Source organism: Chaetodon trifascialis, chromosome 10 (genome assembly GCF_039877785.1).
Source record: "Chaetodon trifascialis isolate fChaTrf1 chromosome 10, fChaTrf1.hap1, whole genome shotgun sequence".
In the NCBI taxonomy this organism is placed as follows: Eukaryota; Metazoa; Chordata; class Actinopteri; order Chaetodontiformes; family Chaetodontidae; genus Chaetodon; species Chaetodon trifascialis.
The window spans coordinates 24,125,650-24,149,663 of record NC_092065.1 but is presented as its reverse complement, the minus strand read 5'-3'; the positions used below and the strand labels follow the sequence as shown (position 1 = coordinate 24,149,663).

General features: G+C 45.0%; 1 protein-coding gene across 3 annotated transcripts in view; it reads right to left on the bottom strand.

The window, feature by feature from the left end:
- The window catches only part of srgap1a (SLIT-ROBO Rho GTPase activating protein 1a), an 86,009-nt gene that overhangs the window by 6,313 nt on the left and 55,682 nt on the right, over positions 1-24,014 (bottom strand). For 2 of the 3 annotated variants that reach the window (XM_070971807.1, XM_070971806.1), the window contains exons 9-20: positions 19,756-19,953; positions 19,184-19,268; positions 18,038-18,065; positions 14,874-14,907; positions 13,474-13,534; positions 12,662-12,739; positions 12,331-12,465; positions 10,545-10,650; positions 10,212-10,436; positions 8,775-8,854; positions 3,487-3,667; positions 1,073-1,210 (exon numbers count right to left, since the gene is read on the bottom strand). In XM_070971807.1, the coding sequence (XP_070827908.1) occupies positions 1,073-1,210; positions 3,487-3,667; positions 8,775-8,854; positions 10,212-10,436; positions 10,545-10,650; positions 12,331-12,465; positions 12,662-12,739; positions 13,474-13,534; positions 14,874-14,907; positions 18,038-18,065; positions 19,184-19,268; positions 19,756-19,953 (1,349 nt within the window). Of the gene's footprint in view, positions 1-1,072; positions 1,211-3,486; positions 3,668-8,774; positions 8,855-10,211; positions 10,437-10,544; positions 10,651-12,330; positions 12,466-12,661; positions 12,740-13,473; positions 13,535-14,873; positions 14,908-15,587; positions 15,694-18,037; positions 18,066-19,183; positions 19,269-19,755; positions 19,954-24,014 lie in introns of all 3 variants that reach the window. The other variant, XM_070971808.1, reaches the window with a different exon arrangement.

Sequence of the window (24,014 nt, the reverse complement as noted above, 5' to 3'; positions counted from 1 at the left end):
TCGCATACAAATACCTGCAGCTGGTGTAAATATTGCCTCTGGGATGAATCATCAACATTTCAACAGTAAAGTCGAGGGAGCGAGTGTGGCTGTGAATAAAATAGCGTTTGTTCATGTGTTTGGCAAGAGCCGGCAGCAGACGTTTCAAGGTCGCTCAGTCCAAAACAACCAGAAACGCAGCAATGGAGAGAGAAGCAGGAGGCGAGAGACTGGCATGCGACCAGCAGACGCTGCCAGGGAAGCTGAGGTGAGACTGTGAGGGTGCTCTCTGTGTGCCATCACTCCCTCTGCATGTGCATGCTCCAGCGAGACCAGCTGATGACTAACCACCACTGTGAACTGGGTATTTAAAACTCAGCATTTACAACTGGAACTGTCTGGTTAGCAGGAATGAGTTTGACTGGGTGCACTGGTCTCTCCTTTAGTGTTGCTCATGGAACAAGCAAATCAGATACATGCTGTTACACCGCTGTCGATGCAAGCTTGCGTTGAAGAAAGAGGTTGAAAAGAAGGATTATTTACGTCTTAATCACCCTGAGCAAGTTTCTCAAGCGTCTTGCATTTGTGTGTGCGTGTGTGTGTGTGTGTGTTGGTATTCACACCTGAAGCTGTTTAAGCCTCTTGGATGATGCAACAGCGAGCGTGCTGCAGACACGCTGCTGTGAGACTGTAAGTCGTTATTGGATTGGCCATCTCTCATTAGATAAAGCCGATGTGAAGTCCAAGACGTGTTGTGCTCATACGTTAGTCACACTGACACTAAACACCACCGTGTGATGCTTGTTAACTTTGAAAGAAATGTGTCTTTATGTCTATTTCATTGTTGAGTGGAATAAGTATAACCTTCTTATTCTTTATTTCAAAATACTGCAAGATCCTTCGGTCAAATCTTGGCTGTTTCTGGTCATGTGACACCTTTCCTTTTAGGTTTTTCAGGTTATTAAGTGACATCCTGAAGAGGGTGTTTATCACTTCTCATGGTAACAATCCCTTTTCAAATGCATCACTGCTGCAGCTGTGCCATACTGTTCAATAGACCAGAGGCTTCAATACTGCGACCAAGCAAACCAACCTGCTAACGTAGGCCTCAGAGATCCTGCTGTCCGTGGGTGAGCCGATGTCTTTTCCTGAGCATTTATCCTCTCCAGCATGGCCACTGCTGGCCTCGCTGTCAGCCTTCTGACTCAGGGTGTCTGAGAAGTTGTCATCTCTGGGACACAGAGACAGAATGACATTGAAACACAGACAGAGGAAAGAGAGGAAACGATAGAAAAACCGACAGAAGAAAAAGGAGAAATCAGCAAATCAGTCGATCTTTCGTATTTGCGTCACTCTTCAATGACAGTATTTGATATCAGCTTTCATGCGAGTCAGCACGTCTCCCTCTCTCCCCCCAAGGTCCAGAGAGTCAGATGAGTCATATTCCTGGGCCGCTCAGTATTCTGGTGGAGCATTGTGGTGGTGACACACACCCACACACACAAGCCAGTTGTATGGGTTTCAGTGAGGTGTGTGACTGGATAGTGGGTACAGTTGGTGCCTGTCAGGTGGCAGTAATCTGAGCTGCTGGGCTGCACTGCTGCCTCTGATGATGTGTATTAGCCGATATAAAACACAGCCACTTATTCAGCGTATCCACACGGGTGCACAGACAGAGACAGAGCAAGGACGAGGATTTCTCCAAAGCAGGGGAGGCAGTAAACAAACTTTACAGACAAGAGAGAGTTCGAGCCCCCCCTCGCTGTCGAGTCTTGAGAGAGACATCCTGTGCTAAAGCTGTCTGTCAGACGTCTCTCGGCGTGCTTTATTCTGGGCTCTTTTATGAGACAAGTGAAGATCGCAACCCTGTGTGCTCTACCCTCCTCGGCCTGCTCTGTTTAAGTAGAGGCTAGGATGTTACTGAGCTCGGGGACAGCCCGTCCAGCTGTAAATTCCCCTGCTCTTTCATTAACTAAGACACCCCATCAGCAGTGCCACTCCTGGTGAATTATTGATAGAGCCACACTGGCAGGGCAGCAGCAGGAAAGAGAAGAGGAAAGAGGGGAAGGCATTCTAAATGGCCATTCTGTCAGCCAGCTACTAAGTGATTGGAGTGACTCTGTTCCCGTCCTAACAAGACAGTGAATCCAGTCCATTAGGCACCAACAGCGGCTATGGCAGAGTGTGTGCTTGTTAGTGTGAGAGCGGGAGACAGTGACAGAAGGGCTGGTTGAGGACCCTGGAGATGGAGAATGTTCTGCGGCTGAGCAGGGACGACAGCAGAACAAACGAGGCTGTAGGTCCAGTATGCTCGACCCTACAGTCAACTGACGGCCTCTTTAGAGCGAAGTCAACGAGGACAAGTGTGTTGTTTTACCCACAGGGATGTCATCAGGGAGAGCTGGAAGATTATACTTTAAACCACGGCTCTAAGGCTCTCAGTGGAGCTGGTCATACTTTAAACAGAAAGGAACATGTCTATGGAGGAATTTCAAAAATTATGTGACAACAAGACTAAGACAGCCATGCTCTGTGAGGCTACACTCAGGCACAGCGGTGCTTTGAGCTAAACGCTAAAATCAGCATGTTAGCACACTCACAGTGACAATATTAGTCTGCTGATGTTTAGCGGTATAATGTTTACCATGTTTAACGTTTACCAGCTGAGACTGATGAGAATATTTTGCAAGTAACGGTCATAAAAGTATCAGACAAATTCAAAGTTTGACCTGATTTTAGTGCGACATTTCACTTTAAACCACACCAACAGCAACCTGCTGGGGGCACTATAGGTAAATCAGGGGCTTTGAAGGTGCTATTCTTCATGCACAGGTGAGCACAAACTCACACCCTCCTATAACACACTCCATTGTAGTCATGAACACACACACCTGACACTTACACTGTCATATGAACCAACACAGATAGACCGTAAGCACTGAAATAAATTCTAACAAATAAATCCGTTAAATCTGGAGACTATTTACTACTATAAATATACTATAATACAGAACTATTCAAGTGTAAATTGCACATTAAAAATATTGAAATCTGCATTTCTCACATCTTATTCAGTTGAAAAATATACATCTTCTTTTTATCCGCCTGGTTTTCTGAGATTAAAAGGATTTAACAGTTATTCTTGAGGTACTTAGTGCATCTCCTTTTCTGTCCGTCATTTTTAATTTATGATGCCACATCTCAAAACAACAAAGACATACAATGATAATATCAAATGGAATTGTAGAGAACACTTTTGGGTGCACCACTGGGTGGCTGGGACATGGTACTACAACCTAAATGGTTCAAAATGGCTTCCAAATGACTGTCCAGTGTAGTGGACGCCATGCATGAAGGGCTGAGGCTACAGCACTCTCACAGTTTATGTCAAAAGTCATGTACTGATCTATAACGTCAAGAGACTTTGTCATCTGACTACATCTGATCTTTGCATGCCTTTACTCAGTCATATCCAACATTATCCTCACAGAAAACAACAACACTTACATGTCTTGGACCACAATATACTGGTGTGGCACCAGGCCATCGATGCCGTTGTGTCGTCCCTCCCACCAGTCCTCAGACGCCCGCTGATACAGCAGCAGCGAGGCGCCCTTCTTGAAGGACAGCTCTCGGGACGAGCGCCCAACATAGTCAAACTTGGCAATGGCTTCAATGGGTTCACCCTCTGTCAATGGAGAGAGGATTACACAGGTTAGGTATGTCAGACAGGGCGATGACATCACATACAGGTGGCTATTATCACAAGTGCAGAAGTGAGTGATGCAAGTGGTGCAGTCTGAAACACAAATCTTAATCCAGACAGGCAACACATGCACTGCTGGCTCTGATGCAGGACAGTTTTGCATCAGGTCTAATGCTGGCCTGTTTGTGCACATGCGGTTCAAGTGTGCTGAGCCAGTTGGTTATTTCAGTTGTAGTCAATAGTAACTGGGCTCGACAATGGCAGGCTGGGGCCACAACAGCGCCTGAGGAACTTTAGCAGGATAATTATAGAAGCTGGTGAGAGGAGATCTATATGACTCCAGGGCATGTCACTCACTGCAGGGATCATTAGACTGGGTTGATATCTACTCAATAATTGTACAAGTAGAGCCAGTAACACAGGAAATGAGCATGGGAAAGACCAGCAAAAGTCATGACAGACAGTATCAACTAGTAGTAGATGACGCTTTAATTCATTTGTGCTGATTGCTCTCTCCTAGTGCAGTATTTTCTAAATCACTAAGAATTTGTCTTGAATTGATGTGTATCCTGAGGAAAGCATCTGGATTTCAACAACAGCTACGTTCTGCTCCCTCTCCCATTCAAAACACACACATCTCCAAGCCAATATATGCACTCCAGCAACACAGGTCTAAAAATAGCTTCTTTATTCCTCCCTCATTCCTACCTCTGCCCCGCTCCCATCTCACTTTCTCACTTCAAGTCAGACAGGGGGTCCCTGGACAGGCGAAGCCTCACCTTTCCACAGGCTCTCCATATAAATGGCTGAAGCTTGTATTGGCCGTGAAAAGCCATCATGGTATGTCTTTCACAGGAGCTGGGATGTAATTCCCAGATGAGCACAGAGGCCTCGAGAGAGAGGTTTCTGAGCAGAGCGGAGGATTCCTACTCCTCTCTGCGCTCTATTCAACCTCATTTATTTCTATTATATTTATTCTCCACCTTTCCCTTCCTCGCCTCACTTCACACTGACAGGGTGGATGTGACGTGGCTCCGATGAGAAGTGACAAGCAGGAATTTACTGCCTGAATTAATTGAGCAGCACTGCAGCGGACGAGGTTGTTAAGAAAGTTGACTGGTGCAGGGGATTTCTCCTCCATCTCTTTTTCTCATTTCATCCCGTCCACCCACCTATCAGGCCATCTGCAAATGTTTATCCAAGGTACACATGCACACCAACAGCGCAGTGACGTGGCTGCGGCTGAAAGCAGCAGGCTGTAAACTCAAATCTCAGTGCGGTAAAGGATCCCCTCTGTCACGTCGTGCAATTATAACTGAGAATGGCTTCAGACCCAACCACCCCCCGAGGTTACACACACACAGACGCTCGCTCACGCTGCAACTGAAGTTAAAGAGATGTTGAACCGTGAGAGCTGGAGGCCCGCGGTGTTAGAGATACAAACTGTCAGATGTCTTACACAAGCCAGTGGAGCGGAGTCAGTGGGGATGCTGCCCTACATCCATGTTCATACATAGAAATATGGGAGCAGGAATCCGGTTCGGATCAATACGATAGAAGGAAGGAGGAGATAAAACTAGTTTTCTCTTCTCTCCACCCTTTTCTCGGAAGAAAATGATTAATCTCAGAGCACGAGACTTCATGCTGGACGTACACACAGCCCTTTGTGATGGGAGAAAGGACGAGCCTTGTAGTACAGTCAAACACACTGCCCGCTAACATGTGCAATCCAATATACAGTATGCCTTCTGGGGCACTTGACAACAAGGACACCCTACTCTACTGCTGCAAAGTGATATATAATCAATGCCAGTTAGTTCACCTTTGACCTTGTAGTGAATTTACCAGCAGATCACATCAATGTATGTGAGTGTGCGTGAGATGTGTCACTCTAAAAACAGACAATTAATCTCCAGGTATGACAGCCATGAGCAGATATACAGAAACACAAATAAGCCAGATGAAATGAGAAGGAGGAGGAAGTGACGACAATAAGATGAACTGAATGAGATCGAATAAATAGGAATAAAACATGTATATCAAACATTTCCCAAAGCTTTCACAAAAGAAAAGGGACTTTGTGTGTCTGTGCTCAGCAGGCAGAGGGCTCCATAGCGTGGGGGCTTTGATAGCAAAAGCCTGATCACCTTTAGTCATAAAGCAAGACCTGGAAAAAACCAGCAGGGCTCCATCCGTGGATTTTAATGGCTGAGAGGGCACAAACCAGGTCAATGGATCAAAAAAGTATTTAGGAGTGAAGCCATTTAAGCCCTTAAAAGTAAGCGATAAAATTTTAAAATCAATTTGAACTGTAACAGGGAGCAGATGAACGGGAGGCAGGCACAGGGGTGACGCGATCATGCCTCTTTGTTCCGGCCGCGGGTCGAGCAGCAGGGAGCCCAGACTGATACCAGAGTAAAGTGCACTGCAGTAATCAAACTGAGAACTGATGAAAGCATGAAGAACTTTCTGCAGATCAGCAATTGATAGAAATTAGCTAATTTTAGAGATTAACTTGAGCTGGAAGAAACACGACTGAGCAACAGTTTTGACTTGATCGTTAAAACAGAGCTTAGCATCAAATGTTACCCCTAAATTCCAGACAGTGTGCGCAGTATTAGATGAGAGACCACCAAAAAATCTGATGGACATTGAGGGACTTATCATCAGGAAATTTAAGGAAGTTTTGGGACATCCAGGATTTGATATTAGAGAGGCAGTATAACGGAGTGTCATCAGTATAAAACTGGTAAAACACATCATTATTTTGAATAATCTTTCCAAGGTGGAGAGAAATGTGCGCAATTAGCTAACAGCTGAGCCCCTGACGCCTACCCACGTCTCCAAACGATGCACAAGCATACTGTGATCAACTGTCAAAGGCAGCACTTAAGCCTAAAAGAACTAAAATTGAACAGTCAGCTGTCTGCAGTTAGCAGCAGGTCATTAGTAACCTTAACGAGAACTGTCTCGGTGCTATGAAGTGCTCTAAAACCAGTCTGGAAACTGTTTAAAAACAGCCCACACAACTGTGAGGATGAACTGATTTTCAAAATAAAGATAATGATGATGAAGGCTGGCTGATGGTTTATGCTTCTCAGTTTTTAAGCATCCAGTTTTCTGAAATATATCCAGTATATGTGGTGATCCTTTAACAGTATTGAGAGTCCACAGCCATGCTAGCTCCTCCGTAAGGCTGCACTTGTGTTGAGCTAAATGCTAACATCAGCATGCTAACATGCTCACAATGCTAAAGCTAATATGGTGATGTTTTGCAGCTGTAATGTTTAGCATGTTCACCATCTTAGTTTAGTATATCAGCATGCTCACATTTGGGAATGTCATTAGTTTTGCAGATAAGAGTTAAATGTGTTTTTATTGTGCCGCGGAAAGGCTTTAGAAAACACCTCACGTGACACCACCACCTTTTTTCCACTAACACCTGATGGAAGCCTCTGTCTGTCTGTCTGTCTGTCTGTCTGTCTGTCTGTCTGTCTGTCTGTCTGTCTGTCTGTCTGTCTGTCTGTCTGTCTGTCTGTCTGTCCAGTGTTCACTGACTTTGAGGGCAAAAAGAAAGAAATGAACATTTTAAAACGTTTTCAGTCAAATGCTAGTAAACCAAACAGGAAAAGAGGTTTGCTCTTGTGCCTCAAATCCAAATGAGGTCATGGGGACTTAAAAATAACCGATGACAATAACTTGACCACAGGTCAAGCTTCCACAGGGAGGGACTGGAGTCAGTGAGGACATCCTCCCAGTCCGCTCGGAGAAGCTTTTGGAACAAAACCAAGGCAGCGAGGGATTTCTGAAAACATAATCTTCCATTAATTACTCAAAGAGTTGATAGCTGCCATCTGTGTTGAACAGTGGGAATCCACACACACTGAAGTTTCCCCGTCTCATCAGATGTCCTTTTCAGTTTGTAAGGACATCCAGATGATGACTTTAATTTGGAAGCGGAGTGATTAACAGCTGGAGTAATGAGGGAAATTCATATATATTTCCAAACTCCGCCTATGGAGACGGATGATGAATGGGGACAAGGAGCCCCTAAAAATCGTCTCTGGGTGTGAAGAGCTGAGGATCGGGGCTGCTGTCGTCACCATGGAAACAGGTTTAGGGAAGTCTGTTACTAAGGTAAGACATGAAGACTTACATGGAGTGCAGGAAACTCCTTTTTGTTCACATTGTCTCCATCTGGTCAGCTCTCCGTCCCAGATATTCATCACTTTTTAATGAGCTGGAGGTTTTATTGTCTTTTCCTGCTTTTTGCTGGACATGCTGATATTTTGCTGTCAGCTCGCTCGCTCGCTCGCCGTTTGATTTGAACCAGACCGACTGGTTTCCATTTCACTCAAACAAAGGACCACATCCACGAGCACACAAATCCACCACATCCCGCCGTGTCTGCGAGAAGTCTTGTATCCTCAAGTGTCTGTATGAGCCTGGTGTTTTTTTTTAATTTCTTCATATTTCTCTTGGACACATGGAAATGAACAATGTTAAACATAGAGGCCCTCGTTTCTGAAAAGCTATTAAAACCTGACACTGTCGACGCACACTCCAAACATTTGCTTTGCTTTTACAAATCACTATTTTCACAAGGTAATAAAAAAAAAAAATCAAGGGAATTGAATTGAAATGATTTAAGCCAAGGCCATGACCCATGGGAAACAGACCCCTCTCCCAAGGGGTCCGGTGGGTGCAGACCACCATGGAATTTGTAAAAGGGGGATGTGGAAGTGTTCCGAGGCCCCTAGGGAGAAGCACAACCATTAGAATATGAATGGCCACCCCTCAGTGTGAGCCTAGTTCCCTGGCCCTTCAAGGTTACTGCGTTAACAGGCTGAAAGGCAGGATTTGCTGCAGAGAGCTGAGTTTAACCCCCGCAGCGCCAAGGACACGAAGGAAAGCTTCAATTCGGACACACGCAGTAAAGGGATGGGACAGTGCAGAATTGTCCAAGTGAGGGTAGATGCTGTGGTGTGACCATTAAAATTAATTACTGCTGTTTGAAATGCAGTTTGGTGAAAAAACATAAAGAAACAAAAGATCAAATCATCTAACAAGTGTGATCACTGGCACTCACCATCCTCGCTGGTGTGTGTCTCCGTCCCTCCCTCGTTCTCGACTTCCTCCAGTGCTCCATGCTCACTGTAGGGGCTCTCACTGTGGGGCAAAACATGCAAACCGTCAGGGTCTCAGCCAAGGCAGGGTCAGAGGTCAGGGGTCGACGAACAGGTTCAAAACTGACAAAAAAGTCCAAATTACTTCCTCTTGTGTAGTTTTTTTTCCTTCACTGCTTTTTCTTTCAGGAAGTGCAAGAAGTTTGAAGACACTTTATCTTCTAATTCAGACTTCTGCTTAAATCTCAACAGTTAAATCTCATTTCAGCGAAGATGACAAGGAGAGGGAGGTTTTTCTTCTACTATTAACAAGACCTAGAGGAAGTTCAAACAGCGGTCATTCTATGAGAGGCTTAGATCCTCTATCTGTGGTTGGGGCCTCTTTTTTCTAAATGGTCTTCTTCTGGCATCGTGCTGAGAGAGCTGGCAGTACACGCACACACACACTTCACAGAGTACCCCTGCCAGGAACTGAACTGTCTCCTCCCATGCTAACATGTCACCAGCCGCCTCCTCTTCTGGAGGCAGCCAAGACAACAAATCTCCCCGGGGCTTCATGTGCCCTGTCGGGGGGACATGGTCGTGCTGAGACAGCTGATTAGCTCGAGCCAGGGATAAATCCCTGTCAGCCTGTGGTGATGTGGGGGCATAGAGAGGGAGACATAGAGACAGATACAGAGAGGGAGAAAGAAGTGATACGCAGTGCTTACAGATGTGGAGCTGGCAGAGAGCCTCAGGTTTGATCTGTCTGACTATGTGCTGCAATTCATCTAATCATCCTTTCCCTGCCAGGTGACCTTTCTCTTTCCTCCTGCTGTGATCGTGGTAATTAACGTGATTGTTTCAGCCTGTCTCACCTAGAAAAGAGTCCACTGTGTGTAAAGTCAGCACTGAAGCATGCTTCTACCTTGCCATGTTTCTTAACCACAGACACCTAATTGGAGTGTGTAATTGCTCATATCAACTCCACTGACATACTACTGACACAGCTGCAGAGCTGAGCGTGCACGCATTCCTGCGTGCTGAGTGAGTCCCTAAGGAAGGAGGTTTGGTGATTTGGCTGCATGCCTTTGCTCCATCCCCAGTAAAAAAAAATAAATATATATAAAACAAGATTTAAAAAAAACAAATAAGAGAACGTCTATCAGACTCTCAAACTGACATTTCCTTGTGTTAATCTGTGCAACAGCATGAAGTGACCTCACCGGGAGGCTTTCCATCATCATCTAAAACAACTTGACCTTCAGTCACAGTGACGGGGTGGCCTTGGAGCGAGACTGTGTGTGTCTTGTAACCCAAAGATCAGAAGCTGAAACAGCATTTGCAAAAAGCCTCTGAAGCCTGACTTAATGTCTGGATAATTAAAAACTGCGACGCCAACTTCATGCGTCATTCCTCACCAGTAGTCTCCTCCAGCCATACACTTCTCATAGATGGGCCCATCCAGTTCTTTGGCATCGGGAAAGATGGTCTCGTGGTGGATGATGATGGTCTTGATGATCTCGTTGACATGAGCCTGGCAGGAGACCTGGTCCTGGCTGTCCGGTGTGGGCATGAGTGTGGGGCCGAAGCATATAGCCAGGTTGTACGGGTCCATCATGTTCTCATCGCTGTACTGGGACAGGCTGGAGAGGAGGGTAGGAAAAGAGAGATATGGACAGTAATTCAGACTTTTAACACTTTAAGAAGTGTAGGGACAGTCCTCACAAAGTGGTTAATGTGTATAAACGTACTGGTTGAGGAAGGCGAAGAGGTAGCGCATGACGATGAGGACTGATCTGGGAATGGTCAGGAGGATCTTACGGATGTACAGCGCTCGCTCATACAGGTTCTCTATTCCTAGACAACAAAAGGACAGAGAGGGTATGATGTTAATATGGTAAAATGTTGAACTACAAGAAGAGAAAATACTGTTAAATTAATAAAGACTTTGGACAGCACTCTTCGATGGTACCCGACAACGAACACGCCGAGTCATTTTTCTCCTCTAAATGAAAACAGCACCGCTCTAAAACCATTTGTCAAGTTCTCAATTATTTACTTTTTTCACCAACAAAGGAGCAACTTTCCCTTAAACACATCTATTGAAGGAACATAATGATAACTTTAGAATCTTTCTCTGTGCGACATCAACATGCTGGAGAACGGCAACCTTTTTGTCTTTCGTTACTATCTCGTTTGTTCTGCTGTGACACTTGAAGCAGCCTACTTTATTTGGCTAAGCTGGGGCTCTGCTGCCTGCTAAAAATAGCCTTGTCACCCTCCAGCCACTTTGTGCCATCTGGGATTGGGGCTTCTGGGATGGTTGTGATGTATTTCATTTTTCATGAATACCAAACTAGAATTCTGCAAGACTCCTTCAGAAGCTTCAGACGCTACTATTTAAAGATCTGCTTCAATGTACGCTTATACATCACCTGCAAACACACACGTGAGCACACCCACACAAAACACCCTGCCGCCAAAATGAAAGATAGCAGTCGCTGCAGTGGAGAGAAAAAAACAGGGAGCAGTTAAATGGAAAAGGGATCTTGGAGCTGGTCTGAGCTGCCCCATATGGAATAAGCAGAGGGTTTTTAATATGGAGCCTGCTGGGCGTTCAGCCCACACTGCAATCACTGGCATGTTGAGCTGGGGAATGTAAACAGGGAATCCCCATCACTCATCCTGCACAAATGTGTAAAAGTACACCAAGGAAACACACCAGACACACTTCACACACTGGCGACTACACAAAAGCCTGCATGAACATTCAAAGACGCACAAAGCAGCACAAGGCATTACAGCACAAGTTGTGTGCATGTGACTAGTCTGTGCATGTTCAACTGTTTTTTAACAGAGCTTAAAAGCCCTCCGTGTAATGCCTTTAAAGATCAGAAGAAGCCACACAGGCTGATCTGTGAAGTGTCTCGCAGCAAACTGACAATGTGACTATTCTTATGAGGACTTCAGCGTAGATTCGGCTCTGGATTGAAATGCTGCGGACGTTTCACATTCCATCACAGTGCTGTGAGCACGGTTCAGCTTTGTGCCGCTTAGGACACATAACAATCCTTGTCTGTGCTCAACTGGATACCACAAAGAGAAAGCAGAAGGCAGAGCCATTCAGCTGATGAAACACTACAGACGTTTCATGGTACCTTTTCATCTGAGGGATGCGTCTGGTGAGAAATACACACTGTGCGCGACTACTATAGATACTACAGATCTGGTGAAAAGACTTGAGACATAAGAAAAGACACACATAACTGAAGCATTGAGGCATGAAAATGTCCGCGTTCACCTACACATTTTCAATAGAAACAGCCTCACACTGTTCCCGACCACAGCCAGCTGCAGTCCCACAGCGTGCACACAGGGGCTGTGAGCACTGACTGTGTGTAACTTTAAGGTACGAGGACACAATTTGGGTGAGGTTAACTTGCCCAGCAGAAAGACTCAACAGAAAAACACTGAGCTGTTGAGCCACGATGAACCACAGAGAGATGCACTCCACCTGATATGTGTGTGTGTTCTTACTGATGCAGGCCAGCAGATCGTTGAACCTCTCTTTGGGGAAAAGAGGATTCTCCAGACCACGGAAGTAAAGTTTGAGAACGCCAGCCACCGAGTTGATGTCATGATTATTCTCATCATCTGTCAGGGGGTCGTTTCCTGAGACACAGACAAGCGAGCAGGTTAGCTGGACCTGCTCCTTAATCATTACAAAAGCACGTGATTTTATGGAAAATATGACTAATTAAAAACTCAAAAAACCCACTGGCTAAATAAGGTCCGTGTAATGTGGGATGAATAGTTCAGAATTGTGTAGATGATCTGTAGTAAATCTATCTTTACAGGCATCGTGTACCTCTTTCAAATGAGTTCTTGATGTCATTGACTTCCAGCTGGGATCCAGACACACGAAATATTCCTTGATGTTGGAGGCCTGCACAGAGAAAGACAAAGAGGCAACGTAAGGCAGGAGGAACACGACGTAAAGGACGAGCAGGCACACTCAACATGCTCAGAAATCTACTCATAGACACTCAGCAAAAGTTGGACCAGACAGGCACATCCTGTTCATTAAGCCCCTTCACTTTTCCTATTAAGGATAATTAATGAGTCAGGGAGGTCGCAACTAAGCTTCACTAAAGTGTCTTCCAGCTGGGATTAGGACTTAATAAGAGGAGCGGTCAAGGGTCAGGGGGAAGCATGATTAGTCCGCTGTTTGTCTTTTAGATTTCTCTTCGCGCATCATCAGAGACGAGCCTGCAGACCATCTCACTGCTGCCACGTCTTAAACATTCATTCAGAGCGTCTTCGTCAATCTGCTTTCAAACCAGATTCGTAAGTCCTCACCGTGCCAGGCCAGGCACTCACGGTGTGTTTGTGAAGCTGGGTGGAAAAGGCTGAGCTGCTGTAAACAGGATGGAATCTGTATTTTCCCATGACTGCAGCTGAAACCCCGACATGAAAAACTGCGTGCACACCCAAACGATTAGCGCCTGGGAATCGCTCAAGTGTCACTTTTCACCAAAGTCAGACAGGCTTGGAAGAGGAAGCACGCTGTAGTCGTTATGTGAAAAGAATTCATGAAAGAACATCTAAATGGTGTCATCGACTTATGATCGCTTCACTGAAGTGACAAAATGTCTCCACGCTGTACAACAACCAACTCACCATACAAATTGATGTAGCGAATGCAGCTCTCAACCACACGGGGGATCGCCTGTCCAGAGTCCTTTGAAGGCAACATAATCAAAACATCCAGGTGTCAAATCAGGTATAATGTGCAGTTTTTAATCACATCAACAAGAGCTAGAGCCCGACAGATACTGGAATTTTGATAATGCTGTCAATATTAATAATTAAGACTCATAAAACTCTAATATTTGCTTATAGTCTCTTTTTTCATCAAAATTTATGAAATATATTTGCAATAAAGACGTATATTAGAGTAAATATGACAGTAAATGCTGAGTAAATGTAATGAAACTTCAAACTAATGATGATTTGAAGTAACTACAAAAAGAAATGTGCATTATAAATTCTACATTTATTATGACAGTTTACTTCTTTGCCATTTCTTTCTGCACATCTGGAAACACGTTGCTCGATGGAAGCACAGCTGTGACGTCCTGATGCAGACCGGTGAGGTCGGCCTGCTGGTATATCGGTCGGGCTCTAACAGAAACTGGTGATGTTAAACGTACACAAACATGCACACCCAGCGTAAGTGAAGGTCGTAGGTTTAGACACAATGTGAGGGAGATCTTCCTGAGACAGACCGAGTTCACTTCAGCAGCTGTTTGATTTCATGCCCAGTGTCCCGTAATCACTCACTGATTATGAAATATGACGGCAGCAAGCATGTGCAAACCTGCTGTCCAACACGCTTTGATTGGCCTCCAGTGGTGCTAAATATACTTTATGTCTTGTTATGCCTGCAATCAAGTGCACCCTATGTTTAAATGACTGAGAACTTATCTGAAGAGGCGCACTCTGGATGTGGAGCTGAGGGCAGGAGTGAAAACACATTCCTCTCACGCACTTAGACGTGGACTGCACTCTTGTTGCACCACGGTGCCAGCTGCTCCTGCGGCTCAGTGCTGGACAGGGACTCAGTGCATGCTTTTAATGATACACTGGATCTGTTTACAGCCCTCAGGGGTATACACACGGCCCAAACACAGCGACTGTGCCAAAATCGACAATCTATCGTTGGAGCGGAGCCGTGAGGATTGAGGCACAGGTCTGGTGCAGCAGGATTATGTAATATTATCCCTTTGGATATGTGAGACTGGGGATGACTGCTTTATATCATGTAAATTCAATACCAATTCTGAGGTAGGGAATGGTTTACACTGAGAATTTCACAAGTGAAACTAAAGATAATTTGCTCTGTTTAAGTAGAGAACATTCGACTCAGTCTGTCTCAGGCGACTCAGTGAAGTCAGGTAACAAATATGAGATTCAGACAAACACAACACGGGGTGAAAATGCTGTTAAGGCAGGACAGGTAAAGGAAATGAGCACAGGCAAGCAGCATGGGCCCCCCCAAGATGCTTCAAGGTGTCTACCTGATGTCGAGCGTGTGAGTTCCGTCGTCCACGGCTACAGACAAATGTCGCAAGTGCCAGAGATGAGCACAGAGAGACAGAAAGAGAGAGAAAAGGCAAGACCCAGATTAGGACCACAGGAGCTGCCCACCAAAGCTTTCACCAAGAGCGCACCGTCATTCCACTCTGTGCTGACATCACACCCGAAACGTAAACCACAGGAAGAAGTGGACACAGCCACCGGTGAGAGGCAGCGAAGAGGCCCGGAGCAGGGAGGCAGCAACACCTTATCAGTCTGGCATCCACTCCCTGACCGCCATTTACACTGCTGTTTTTCACTGGCCTCTGCTCTCGCGCTGAGGGAGGGGGAGGAGGAGGAGGAGGAGGAGGAGAGGGTATCTCTGCCAGAGCAGCTCAGTGATGCCAGGTCAGCAGTGAGTCAGGGGAGCTGATGGAGGCAAACATTTATCCCTCCGACTGCTCCTCCTGCAGCCCTCCAGCTCTATCAGTGCCACCGTTTACATGTCAAGACGCAGATCGCCAGCGCTCACTGACTCATGAGGAAGGTTTCCAGAATCCATCTTAGCACACTTGTGTTTTTTTCTTTGGGCATAGAAGATGAATCAAAGCTAAGATGCTTTGGGGGAACCCACCAAAATGGCCAGAAAGCCAGAGCAAGACAGAAGATAGACAGGAGGAGGAGCAACGTCGAGCGGGCAGACTGGTGATCAGTACCTTGATGAATGACTCCAAATTGCCATTAAATAACCTAACATTAAAAACAGAGCGGGGTCTAGTCCGCCGGGTGCCAGTGTGGGTTTTGAGTGGCCCATTGGGATGTCTAGAATACAAAGAATGCATCAGAATAAGTAAACAATGCAGCTTTTCTTTCAGAGCGGTTTATCTATTCTCAATAACCTTTATGTCCTTCACAAACTCCTAAACCCAAGATGAAGCAGACTAATCTTTAAAAACCCGCCTGGAGATGACGGACAGGCATTTTCGGACACTGCAGAAACTCGTGAATGAACTTTTTCTTTATAATCCTGCCTCTTCTCTCTCCACCAGATACCGCAGGCCAGGGAAACATCAGACCCGCTGGGAGCATTGTATGTGTCAGCATCTACCTCCTGACAGGCCCTGCGGGGGATTTGCCTCTCTTGGTTTGTGTGGATGTGTGTGTGTGTGTGTGTGTGTGTGTGTGTGTGTGTGTGTGTGTGTGTGTGTGTGTGTGTGTGTGTGTGTGTGACACCTGTAGGACTGAGATTAACAGAGTTTCTTTTGCGGCTCAATCACAGTAACAGAATGATTCTGCTTGAAAGACCCAAAGATGTTTTAAATATCTGATCATGCAATTACCACCTAGTAGTAGCATTTACATCTGTGTGTGTCCAGACTTACATCACATTTGTAGAGAAGACTTCGAGGAATTTAAGGTATTAAGTGTATTTTTTGGTTATCATGATATGAACATGTGTGATTCTAGTGAATAATGTCCATTGAGAAACATGCTGTCTTTACTTAGAGACAGTTTTTCAGAGTCCAGAGGGAGTCAGCAAATGTCCTACTGATGTAAAAGCACAGTTACTTTGCTGCATTTTACTTGATGACAAATACTGGTGTTATTTTCTACTCTAACTAACACTTATTTTCATCATCGATTAATCTGCCCGTGATTTTTTTTCAGTGTACAAAACGTCTGAAAATAGTGTTCACAGAACTCAACTTAATGTCTTCAGATTTCTTGTTTTGTCTGATCAAAAGTCCAAAGCCAAACTATATTCAGCTTATAAGGATATAAAACAGAGAAAAGCAGCAAATCGTCACAACTGAGGATTTGAAGTAGGGAATTTTTTAAAGTGGAGAAGGAAAATTCAGACAATGTGACCTTTCCTCTGCAGTTCTATCAGGGCAAAATAAACCTCAACCTTGACTGTTTTGATTATAAAAATAACACAAAATATGAAGCAATGTAAAACTAAACAAAGTATAATTAATGTTACCTTCTTCGCTGACTGACTACGGTTTAGTTTACAGTCAGGTCGAACTGAAAATCTGATTTTAGAAAGTTTTATAAAATGCGATGGAATCTAAGAAAACCCGTCGGATGTCGCGCTGCCACTTTTCCAGGAAAACGTGTCAAAAATATTGATGAAATTGGCTTTTCATTAAATTATTATTTTACAACATCTTGACTATCATTCCTGAAAATATCGCATTATATTTCGCTTGTTTAATATGTTAAATACGTTATTTAAATCAGGCACTCTGTTTGTCGTTATCTCCTACGAATGAAAAACGAACAACGCATGAAATCCACCCCTAACTTGTTAGTTTACATAGCCTACAAAGACGGTGACGTTGTCACTAATTGTTATTGACAGTGTCGCTAACAATTTGCAACGTCACGATTTGCAGGATGTGTGAAAAGTAATGGAAATGCGTGACTGTCCCTGGTCACCCTAATCATAGTAAACCACATAACATGAGGATGAAGTCATATTAATGCGCATTCTTATGTGAGCTGCGCATCAAAACATTATTTTGACACCTCAGTCAGACGCTACGAGATACAGAGAGACGTCAAAGCTTCAGAGACGCAGAGAGTTTGAGGAAGCTGGTCGTGTTCTGACTTCCTGTCCTTCCTCGTCTTTAAACCTGCTTTTTTTTTCTTTTTCTTTTTTTTTTTTCAAAATTCTGCTCCAAAAAAATCCTACTGATCAGCTGACTTTGAGTGATCATAACACTTGATACAAACCAGACATAAAAATAATGAGAACAGATTTGAAAAGAGCTTGGAATAAGCTTCTAGGTGATATTAAAATCTCCAAAAGGTAAAATTTGGACATGTGATTGGTTTTCCCAGATCCCATCACATATTGTTAAAGTCCTGACATACAGAAGTACCGTCACCTGCAAACAGGATACCAGGTTGAGCTTTGAAAATATGGAGGCCGACACATCTGCTCAGTGTTCAGCAGAGGCTTTTTTTTTGTTCCTGAGTCTACCTACTGACTCCTGCTTTCATGGTCACAGCGCACTTCCTGAGAATTTCCTAAGGCAAACTGTCCTCGCCTTGGTGAGCTGCAACATGTCACGATCGTTTCTGTCGCTGCTGAAAGGAAACAGGACTGGATGTGCATCTTGAATATGCACAGGTCCTTAAGTGTGAGCGTGTGCTTTACCTTGTGGTCATGTAGTCAGCTCTGTGGCCTGCAGGCGAAGACAGAAAAGAGAAGAGACGTGAGGGGAAGTTAGATGTGTGGACATGTCAGGACCTGTTTCTGAGGTCCCTGCGGTGCATTTTGCATACGCCTGGTGAAGCACTTGAAACCTGCCATCTGTCCGCAACCGCTGGCCTCTTGAGCAGCACAAACAAAACCCACACACACACACACACACACACACAGAGCTTGCACTTCATGCAACACTTTAGCGGCATTACAATTACAGTACAAACATCTGCCAGGCTCACAGTTGTAAGTTTATAACTGACGCAGACAAACAGACACACTAATCATTACAGTAATACACAGGGCTGCAAGTCTGCACAGGCGAAGTTCAGGTTAAGCACAAAATAGCTTCCGAACGGTTTTGGAGAACAGGAGGAGGTTGAAGTGTGCAGCCATCTGTTCCTGTTACAGGATCTGACCTGTCTGTGTGCCTGAGAGGCCCGTACTGTACTCCAGCTCATTGACAACAATATGATTAAGGAGCACGTGGGAGAAGCAGAGCGCTTTTCTCTCTCTCATTAGTGCACGGTTTCATGAGTCATTAAGCGGACAGTTTGACTGAGACCACCAGGACTGCCGGTTAGAACCATGATTGACAGACGCTCTCTGGGTTGACAGTAGATTAGCTCGAGGCCTCGAGGAGATCCCACCAATGCAGAACAAAGAGAGAGTGCCGATAATGACCGCCGCCCCTCTAATGCACGGCAGTCCATTAAGTTGGGTGCAAATCAATCACTAAGACGGATAATACAAATTCGCAATCCCCCTCAGCTCTGGCTCGCCTGGATAAAACCCAGATTACCATCCAGGAGCTCTGACTAGTGGAAAAGGCAGGCAAACAATGGGAAGTACGCCATGGAAAAAGCTGAGGGACTGCAGAAAATGAAAAGACAAAATCCAGCAGCCAGTTATTAGTTATGTTGGATGTTTGGAGTCTGATTATCCTTAAAATACATCCTCATTTTGGATGCTACACACAAACCGGAGAAAGTGGATTTGACATTGAGAGACAATCAAGAGCACACGCTCATCACAGAGTAAGAGGAACAGTGGGAGCTATAAAGGCAGAATATAAAAATAAAGGGATCATGACTGTACCTTCACCAAGTGTCCTCTTCAGCAAGTCATGTTTGGCCTGCAGTTTGGAGATGAGATTACTGCCCTCCAGAAACTCCCGGAATTTCTGTGGAGAATTGAGAGTAATTACACGGCGGCCCCGAGTGCCAGCCGGAGCGCCCGCTCTTAAGACAGCAATCTACGATAAGAAAGCCAAGGGCAAAGGACACGCTGAGAGCCTTTTTAAAGCCGTTATCAGAGCATGTCCATCTTCAGACTGGAACAGGATAGCAGCTAGCCTTACAGAATGGAAATATTTTGGGAGAGAAGCCCCTCTGCCAACTGATCAGAGATTTCAAAGTGGCTCGGTGCATAAGTGCATGGAGATTTAACATTTACATGCACGGATTAAAGCATTTTAACGTCAGGCTAGAAGCTCTGAATTCACATTTTCAGATTCATTTTAGAGATTTTTGCAGCAGCTCATAAAAAGTACAGAGACAATCAGACAAGAAAAATCTGGCATCTTCACTTAATAGACATAAAAGACGGCTCTGAAGCGGTTTCTGCTTGCTCGCTCGTATACGCCAGCATCCTCCCACATCTCCCCTCACCATGAAGTAGAACTGCTCCGTCTCCTGCTGGTTGGCCCTCCTCTTGGCAATGCTGGGCTTGCTGAGGTACGTCTCTGACACGGTGGACTTGACCGACTCGGTGGATCGGCTGTGGTGGAAACACTCGGACACGTCGTAGTCTTCAATGGTCACCATGTCCTGGATGGTGGTCAGGGTGGCCTCCGAGGTTTTTTTGATCTGTAGAGGAAGAGTTGTGGGAGCGGCTTAAAAGCTTGATGTCATCTCTTAATGGTGTTACCATCACAGCATACTCGGTGGCTTCTATTATCACACTCCCTAAAAGCATCTCGCTATCCTGTGACACTGAAAAATTCAGGTGTTTTCTGAGCATGTTCATAAAAATCCGCCCTTGAACTTCACTCCCAGTCAAAGCAATCAATTTGCAGGCACTCAGAGGGGCCAGGGTCAAGCAGCGCCTGCTGGACATGGTACATTCACTCACAGGCTTTTAAGACTCATTTCAATAACTTTCCGTTGCCTGTCATCAGGAGACGACCTGCCAGAGGTCTGAATTCCCGCCACTTACTACGAAAGATGTTCAGCAAATGCAAGTGCTGCAGGCTGTGATCGTGTCTGGTATATGATGACAGAGGATGTGACAAACGAGTGGGTGGGTAAATAAGTTTGTAACAGTTCCATAAACATTTAAGCAACCAAATCAGTTACACTGGATCATCAGTCAGCCTTCAATTTGGCATTGTGAAAGCAATGCTTACAGGGAGCCAATCTAATCTCTGTCATTATTAGCCATTATGTTGTGTCATCATTTACTTCACAAAGATAAGCCAAAGCAAAAAAAACTTGCCAGTTTAAGCACAGACATGCTTTGAGCTAAATGTTAAATCATGCTATCAAGCTCACAGTGACACTGAAAATACTAACATGCTGATGTTTAGCAGGTATACCATCATAGTATAGCATGTTAGCATGCTAACGTTTGGTTATTCGCACTAAAGTACAGCTGAGGCTGGTATTTGGAGGTATTTTGAGCAAATTCAAACTGTGACCCAATAATGACCTTAACTCAGGAGATCACCAAAGTTATTAATTAACCCAGAGGGGAAGACAAAATTTGTCTGTACCAAATGTCATGGCAATCCATCCTATATGTGTTATTATAGATATTTCTAATATCAGTCAGATATCCAATCATCTGACACTGCCATCCCCAGAGCCGCGTGCTAGCATGGCTACAGAGTCATTATATGCAACTTCATTCTCAAAGTCTCTGCTTCGTTTCTGACCTAACAGTGGCCCTGGTACCTGCTCTGATATGATAACGATCTACATAAACAAGCCCAATTCTTTCATTGGTGATTGTACCTCTGATCTATGATGTAATAGATGTATTCAAATTAGGGGTCAGTCACAAGTGACACTGACAATTCTGCCTGATGTTTAATCTTCCAAATCATTAATTAACCACCCAGCTTCCTAAAATAATCAATATTGAGCCATATAGGCTAAGGGCATTTGCAGATCAGCGATGAAGAGGAAGAGAGAGAAGAAAGATAAAAGAGACAAACAGACAAGGAGGAAGAGTCTAGAGGCTGTAAAGTGTGAGCATGACTCACTGATGTGGAAAAGCTGCAGAGGGAAAGAGGCCATGCTGATGCAGAAACATCAACAACCACCTCTCAGGAAACTTTCAGCAAAACGCTCCTCTTCATTCAGCGGAGACACTCTGGGGAGGGTGAAGTGCTGGGACCATCAGAGCTCATTTGAGTGTTTTTAAAAGGTGGGGGCACCACAGGTCAACAGGGCCCTGAGTAAGACGCAGCTGGAATTCCTGCTAATTATTCTTAATGGTCTGGGCCCCCACTCAAAGGTAGTGACCCCATTTCTTAGTTATTAAGTGGGTCGGAGCTCAATGCTAATGAAAGAACAAGGTGGATTCCTGGTGTGCACGCAGAGACAACAGTGGATTACTGTTATTTAAACAGCTTGACCTGCAACTCTTTGGCCTTCAAAACAGGAAGAAAAAACCCTGAAAAGCAAGGCGGGCTACACTGACGGATTACAGTGCTGACACACGTGCTCAGAACACATAATGTGGATGTCGTTACAGTATCATCCATCCCATCGTGAAGCAAAAACATACTGCAAGTTGGAACACGGCTAATGACAGCGTGGAAGAGGAAATGGCTCTGCGATCAGAAAACTTGGTAAAAACATCATCCTGTCTCGTGACAACAGTCAGGGATTGTCGTTTGGTGATCAAAGGAGTGACTTTCTGCACGAGAAAGATGAAGAGCCTGGTACCTCCATTCCAGAGAAAACACAAACAGATCCACAATTACACCAGTGACTGCGCTGTTTTATCCACAGCAGGGGACCAAGATAGGGAACTTATAGCACCGCGTTTTGGCTACACGCTCTGTGTTTGGTCTGTCTCTGTCCCCGTGTGACTGGCTGTCTCGTCCATGGTGGCCCCCGTGGAGGCGAGAGGCCCAGCTGTCATCATGAAGACAGGACCCATGCATGCGAGAGAATCGCTCCAAGTGAAAAAAAAGCTGTTGACTTTGTCCATTATTCAGCAGACGAATAGTTACCAGTGTTCACCGCGGGGCTCAATTACAACAGAGCTCTGAGTGAGACTCGCTGGGTTTGCCCATTAGTCCCTGGAGCTGCATAACAGACCTGCAGAGAAGTCCCTGGACTGAATTGAGTTTGTTTTTTTTAATAAAGAACTATGACTCAGGTATTTCCTATGGCGCTGTGGCCCACCACTATGAGCAGCTAACAATCCGCCTCGCTTACTTACTTACATTCACTGGGCTGAAAATAAGTTCTGCAGCGTCAAAATCCAAAATGATTCCACTCGCCGCGCTGTAAAATCAGTGCTCTTCTGCAGGGCAGCAGTACAATATCACTAAGCATTATTTCAACAACTATCATCGCAGTTCAAGAGGCAGAACTCTGTCTGGAGCTTCCAACAGACTGTGTAGTAAGTGCGTTATCTGCTGATCATCCCACTGTGAGCGTGCACACACATACCCACACAGGCTTTGAAGTGCCTCCCGGAGATTTATCCAAGGGAAAACAAACACTCCCTGTGAAAGGAGATGCTATTCGATTGCCAGAGTTTAGTGTTAAATGTCTGTAGATTATGAAAGAGAGCAGAGGAGGGAAATCAGGCTGTGTCAGCTCCGGTTCATACGGAGGCAAACAAGATCTAAATGGCCAGATTATTCCATCTGAAAAGAGATGAACCACGCTGCCCGACGGAGGAGCTGAAATGAACGATGTCCTCGGAGGGCAGACTTTTTTAATGAAAATAATTCTCTTGTATTTTCTGCAGTGCAGGAGGCACCCAGCCGGGCTGTGTTAACCCCTACCCCTCAGTAAGAGTCAGATCCAGAGTTTTCTCCTCACGTCGCATCCCACCCGCCTCTGACGCAGAGTAAATTATTCAGCAATGTTTTCTTTCGCCGTTTCACGGGAGTCAAAGAGGTTTGAGGAAACAGCTGCACTTCTCCTAAGCACTGCCCTGCAGCCCTTCCTGGACGGATAAAGACAGACTCTCTTTTCTCTCTTGTACATTTGACAGCCGTGCTTGTAGGGCGTTCACTGCGCTTTGAAAGTTCATTTTTCAAGGATGTATCTGGCACACTGTGCCCGGGTGGAGAGGCCATCTGGTGATCCTAACACAAAGCAGCAGCACCCTCCAATTCTGACCCACCAGGACATCCGCTTCGTCGAGGCAGGCGGAAAGGGACATGGAGCAACCAGGGCTTGTCATCATACCTCGCACACACACGCACACACAGACACACACGGGTGCATGTGTATGTGCCAAGTTGCCAAAATATTGTACATACTGCAGGCAATGTGATGACCCCAGCAGGGCTCTGACCAGCCCTGATGCACAGCACACAACAAGGCACTGGGCATGAACGATACTGCATAGAGGGCTGCAACCAGGGCTAAGTAAGGAAATAAATAATTATTTTTTTCTAATAACGGATTAATCATTAAGTCTATAAAATGTCAAAAATAGCATACAGATTCAATTTAGATTGATATAAAGCACAGAACTATCGAATATTTGCCATTTTTGCTTGATTACATAACTAAACAGATAATTTGCACACTCAAATAAAACCGCAGCTATCCTATCATCAGAGAGATGCATGCTCAGCAATTTTATGTAAGTGTCGACGGTATGATGAAAAGGAATCTGTCCCAGCGGATACAGAGGAAGCTGAGCGACAAGCTTGTGTGATTCTGGGATAAAA